Source organism: Corythoichthys intestinalis, chromosome 1, assembly GCF_030265065.1.
Source record: "Corythoichthys intestinalis isolate RoL2023-P3 chromosome 1, ASM3026506v1, whole genome shotgun sequence".
NCBI classification, from domain to species: domain Eukaryota; kingdom Metazoa; phylum Chordata; class Actinopteri; order Syngnathiformes; family Syngnathidae; genus Corythoichthys; species Corythoichthys intestinalis.
This window is the reverse complement of record NC_080395.1, coordinates 11,736,611-11,742,747: the sequence shown is the minus strand read 5'-3', so window position 1 is coordinate 11,742,747 and position 6,137 is coordinate 11,736,611. Positions and strand designations below refer to the sequence as shown.

The following is a 6,137-nucleotide window of genomic DNA, read 5'->3' as shown; positions in this document are numbered from 1 at the left end:
TTTCAGCAAGAAAAAGGTGTAAATGTGAGTCTGAACATAAATGAGAATAATTCACTTAATAATAGTGGTGGGGTCAATTCTATCCATACAACATATGCAAAGAACCTAAATGACCAATATAACTGAAGTCATTATATAATGCAAATAAGGTTGCTTCAAAGTTGGTGGGGACAATTTGAGCATCCTCAAAAGTTGGTGGTGTTATGTCCCTACCTTCCTTATGCAAACCAACGCCCTTGTTATGTAGAATAAATAGGAAAAATCTAACGGCTCTTGTGTAGCCCAAAGAAACGACCCGCTTTGAGTCTAGGCTTCTTGCCAACAGCGTCCTCTCCTGGCCGTTCCTTCCCTTCGCCTCGATGTAGTCCTTGCACTCTTCTTCTTTCGTACTTTAGGAATGGTTAGCGGGGAGAAAAAGCTAAATTAAAGGAGCCTGAGAAGCTTCAGTGCTTAAAAATGAACCGAGTTCTTTCTTAGAATTCGGATATATTGATCATATTTATTGAATTTTTTTTTTTATTCCAGTGATGTGAAGTCGCGATGGAACTTCCAAATGCTTGTTCATATCACGCTGAAGTTTCAGCACTTGAATGTTTCTACTTCCGGGTCACTTGACGCAACTCTGTGTACCCACCTGGGACTTGCTGTTCTTTCGTGTTCTCGTCTCATAACCGAACGACCTCCTTCAAAACATTTTCATTGAGTAAGTACCGAAGTAAGAATTTAGTGGACTAAAAAGTCTCATTTTAAAGCATAATGGAAGTCGTTCGGCTTTATGTTGAAGCTTCGCAGGCTCACTTAACTTAGTTTAGCTTAGCTCGCTAGCTAAAACAGGTCAACGCATTCTGATTGCTTTGGCTTCACGACACTTCTGATGTGTAAAGTTTGTTTTAAGGAAAAGTCGATCGGTTAACATGAGCGTGATTACATTTAATTGTATGAGACGATTCTCGATTTGTCTTTAAGATGCGACAGTTACCACTGATTGAAGGGATGCCAACGCAATCCCGAACATCAAAGAGTAGAGACGTGGAAAACGAGGAGAGGAAATCCAGGTCACGACGAACAACTGAAAAATGAAGGTAAGGTACATTACTTGTATTTTTCATGCAATAGCAGACTTTGTTTTGTTGTGATTGTTACTTTAGTGAAGTACTTCTCAAATAGTGGAATTTCTTTCTGCAGCTGGGTCTGTGTCAATATGCATTATTTTACTCTGCTTGAACTAATAAATGTCATACCCGTGTGATTGTCATCGGGATATGATCGTGAAAACCTGTAGACTTATACATTTCTGTTCGAAGATGGTTCTGTGGCCCAGTCCACGATTTGTTACTAATACACAGTACTAATTTTTTGTGTAATTTATTTAAAACTGATTTTACAGTCGTAAAGCCATGACTGTAATGCGTCCATTAAAACATTTGATGTTTTCACCTCAATGAAACGTTTTAAATAAGCGCTCCCGTCGGGGGGGCATTTCACAGGTCCCCCCCAGGGGGGCACAGAGCAATGACGTCGGGGAACATACTTTTTGCCGTACTTGAATAAAGGGTATTTGCACATCCACTCAGTAGATGGTAGTGACACTCTCATATTCAGAGTGTGCGCACTATTATTAACCAAACAAGAGCACACAGCGAAGAGATATGAAGAGCCGTGCGCTGTTTTTGCCCGGGCTCACGCAGGGACCCACTGTCTTCTCTGGTTCTCACGTGTCTGCCCAAGGAGCACCATGTTTGCCTTGGGAGTTTCACGACGACCGCCCTCACCTCCAGTTTCCCCCCGGGCTGGTGAGGATGCGCGGGTGATGAGGAAAGACCCCTCTGTTTACATTTGAGCTGAAACGAATACGCGAGTAACTCAAGTTTAAAAACTGATCCGAGTAATTTTATTCACCTCGAGGTATCGTTTAATTTTGCCAGCTCTAAGCATCACGTTTTGCCCGGATTACTTTTAATGCGGGACAACGCATTGACATCACGTGCGTAGAGGAAGAAGCAATAAAAAAAATACCTTACTGCAGCCGACAGCCGTTACAAACTGTGCCGACGTGGCTAAAAACTACGCCAGCATGTTGCTACGGTCGTAGCAAGTAGTGTCTGATGCGTGTCATAGATATCACAAGTACGTCGAACTAGATGCGAAATGACCGACTCGGCGGCGTTAATAAAACAGCGGCCATCTTAAAGCAGTACACTTCTCAGCGCTCATAAAAAAGATTAACGTTACTGTGACTCGCTCACGTGGACTGTTGGACTGTCCTCGCCAAGATGTTGGAGATAAGTCCATGTGGTTTCCTGCCTTTAGTCAGCCGTTCATGACATCAACACTTGCAGAATGAAACAAAAAATAAAAACGAAGTTAAAATCAGTTCGTCGTCAATACTGGCAATTCAAATTTTCGTCGATAACTCGCTGCTGATTAAGCAATAACAATGAACATGTATGTATCAGCGTCCGAACATCCTAAAAAAAAAATTTTTGAAAAAAATCACAACATCTCGCCCCAAGTATTCGACCACGATCGAAAACGCACAAGAAACAGTACAAAAGGTGTTTCCTGTGGATGCTTCGAAGGTAACAAATTTGCGCGCAGGGTCTTTCCTCTCTCACACTCTGCTTCTTTGTGGGTGCAAATGGCTCTTCCTTGTGTGTGTGCATGCGCTCATCTTTGCGTGAACAAATACGTTCTTCGTGTGTAAATGTGCTCTGACTTGCTAGCTTCGCGTGCGGAAGAACTACCTGCCCTACATTTCCGACGCCAAAATATTTGCATGCATCACAAAACTAAAGTCAACATAAAAAAAAAGAATGGAGACTCCAGCGTCGTAATGTTGAAATCACATCAGTCGGGTACGTCGTAACTCGGAGACGACCTGTTTTCTCTCTATATCTCCGACGTCACCAAATCGTGATTTTTTTTTTTCACCCAGTGTCCCACAGAAGTCACCGTAGAAGATCTTCACCCTGAGAAGCACGATTCCCTCCGCGTTAAAAAGGAGGAGTCCGACATGCCGTGGATCAAACAGGAGGTGGAGCCAGAGACCCCTGACATAAAAGAAGAAAAACAGGAAGTTGAAATCCTCAAGTTTCCAATGGGTGTCAGTGTAAAGAGCGAAGAAGACAAAAGTTCAAGCGATGACAGTGGAGCAGCGAAACCTTGGAGCGACAGCTCATTTCAACAACTGACAATAAAAGGAGAGGAACGATCGCAACCGGACAGCCTTTTAGCTCCGCTTTCGGACAGCGACGACATAACGTCATGTTCTTCTGACTCTAATAGTGTTAAGGAGGATGATGACTTTGACCAAAATGATTCAAAATCTTTAAACAAGTCATCATTGAAAAGAGACACAAAGGAATGCGTAGTTGGGAAACCTTTTACCTGCTCAATCTGTGATAAAACATTTTCTTGGAAATGTTTTTTAAAAGAACACATGCGTACACACACTGGGGAGAAGCCTTTTGTGTGCACAAGTTGTGGTAAAAGATTCACCCATAATGGAAATTTAAAAAGACATACAAGAACACACACTGGAGAGAAGCCTTTTGCCTGCCCACTTTGTGGTAAAAGATTCACTGACAAGACTGATTTAGAAAGGCATAAGCCTACACACACTGGAGAAAAGCCTTTTGCCTGCACATCATGTGGTAAAAGATTCTTTGATAAGAGAGGTTTAAACAGACACACAAGCAGACACACTGGAGAGAAGCCTTTCACCTGCACACTCTGTGGTAAAAGATTCTCCGATAAAGGAGATTTACACAAACACAAAATCACACACACAGGAGAGAAGCCTTATGCCTGCACATTTTGTGATAAAAAATTCTTCGTGAAGGCAAATTTAAACATTCATACAAGAAACCACACTGGAGAGAAGCCTTTTGCCTGCACACTGTGCGATAAAAGATTCACAGAGAAGGGTGGTTTAAAAAAACACACAAGAACACACACTGAAGAGAAGCCTTATGCCTGCACACTTTGCGATAAAAGATTCATCGAAAAGGGACATTTAAACAGACATACCAGAAACCACACTGGAGAGAAGCCTTTTGCCTGCACACTTTGTGGTAAAAGATTCACTCAGATGAGTGATTTTGAAAGGCATAAGCGCACACACACTGGAGAAAAGCCTTTTGCCTGCTCACTTTGTAGTAAAAAATACGCTGAAAAGAGTGATTTTGAAAGGCATAAGCTTACACACACTGGAGAAAAGCCTTTTGCCTGCACATCTTGTGGAAAAAGATTCTTCGATAAGAGAGGTTTAAACAGACACACAAGCAGACACACTGGAGAGAAGCCTTTCGCCTGCACACTTTGTGATAAAAAGTTCTTCAAGAAGGCAAATTTGAACATTCACACAAGAACACACACTGGAGAAAAGCCTTTTGCATGCTCATTTTGTGGTAAACGATTTGCTCAGAAAGGAAATTTAGTAGTGCACGCAAGAAGCCACACTAAGTAAAGACCTTTGAATTCTCACGTGTGACAAAATATTCTGATTGCTGCATTTACAGTGGAAAAAGCATTTCAATTTAATTATTCAGTTTCCCATGAGCCTCTTTTGAAAAGATTGTTGAAATGATTTTTCAGGTGCTGTTCTTTTTTACCACTATCCAATACAAATATTTATATTTTAAATTGTGTAAATTGCATTACATGTCTTTCTGTTAATTGTTCCATAAATTCCTAACATCTTGCTTTTAAGGGTGTTGAGAAAAATTTATCCTTAAATCACGATATTACGATATTGCATCAATCTTTACACTTGGGTTTTTAGTGGAAACTATTCAGTGGCAGCACTTTTTACTCCTGTCCAGCAGTTGGCAGCTTGCAGCAGCATTGCCTTGCAGTCTGCTGAAGTAATAACAACAAGATTAGACTAATCCGAGTAGAAGTTTTGGTACGTCGCCCTCTAGTGGTTGGCCGTCATTACTGAGGTGTTTACACACTTATAGCATCCCACCCGTCAGTCGATGTAAAACAGTAACATTAGCTGCTGTGTGCTGAGGGCGGCACACCTCAGCAATGGTGGACGGGGTACTTCCGGTCATTTTGCTTGGATTCGTCCCTTTATAAATTTGAAATTTGGGCTTATTTTGGATTTAACTGCAAAAACGGAGACGTAGAGTATTTCGAGTCCTGCTTTAAGCAGTTTTGGACAAAAGTAAGGTAGATAAATTAAAAGTAAATGACAGAAAATAAAAAGAAAAAATTAGTATAACTTGTAGTAACATTTACCTTTTAAGATCTACAAGTCTTTCTATCTGTGGATCCCTTTAACAGAAAGAATGTTAATAATGTTAACGCCATCTTGTGGATTTATTGTTATAATAAACAAATACAGAACTTATGTACAGTATGTTGATTGTATATATCCATCTTTTCTCATCTTTCCAGTCCAACAATAATTTACAGAAAAATATGGCATATTTTAGAGATTAGAGATTACGATTAATTAATTTTTAAAGCTGTGATTAACTCGATTACAAATTTTAATCGTTTGACAGCCCTATTTTAAATGTTTTTATTTGTTTGAGGGGGAAAAAATGGACTGGCACTTTCAGCAAGAAACGGGGGTAAATGTAAGTCTGAACTTAAATCAGAATAATTCACCAAATAATAATGATAGGGTCAATTCTATCCATACAACATATGCAAAGACAACCTAAATGACCATTATAACTGAAGTCATTATATAATGCAAATAAGGTTGCTTAAAAGTTGGTGGGGACAATTTTAGCATCCTCAAAAGTTGGTAGTGTTATGTCCCTACCATTGGCGGAGTTTGACTTTTGGGCCATTGGGGGGCACAAGATTTTGATGACCCCAAAATGCAGTGTCAGCAATAACATTAACTCACAAGAATATTTACAATAATAAGTTGAAAATGATACTTTTTTCCCTGTCATTCTTGAGGGGAATTCTAAATCAGGCTCTTAGGACAGCGATACTCGCCATGATCATCATCCATTGAATATGGTACGCCGGTTGGTGTCGTGCCAATGTAGTTACCCCAGTCAAAAATTATATCCCCTGGGCAGAGCCATATGGAGGTAGATTTGTGTCTTCATTATTCGATTAAAAAATGTGTTTGAATGCAAAATTAAATTTGAAACTCAAAAAAATGCATT

At 40.1% G+C, this 6,137-nt stretch overlaps 1 protein-coding gene across 1 annotated transcript; it reads left to right on the top strand.

Moving 5' to 3' along the window:
• Positions 1–599: 599 nt before the first annotated feature.
• Positions 600–5,339, top strand: LOC130915567 (gastrula zinc finger protein XlCGF57.1-like). The gene is made up of 3 exons (XM_057835563.1): positions 600–703; positions 967–1,082; positions 2,936–5,339. The coding sequence occupies exons 2-3, from the start codon at positions 1,077–1,079 to the stop codon at positions 4,466–4,468; spliced, it is 1,539 nt and encodes a 512-aa protein (XP_057691546.1). The 5' UTR covers positions 600–703; positions 967–1,076; the 3' UTR covers positions 4,469–5,339.
• Positions 5,340–6,137: the final 798 nt, after the last annotated feature.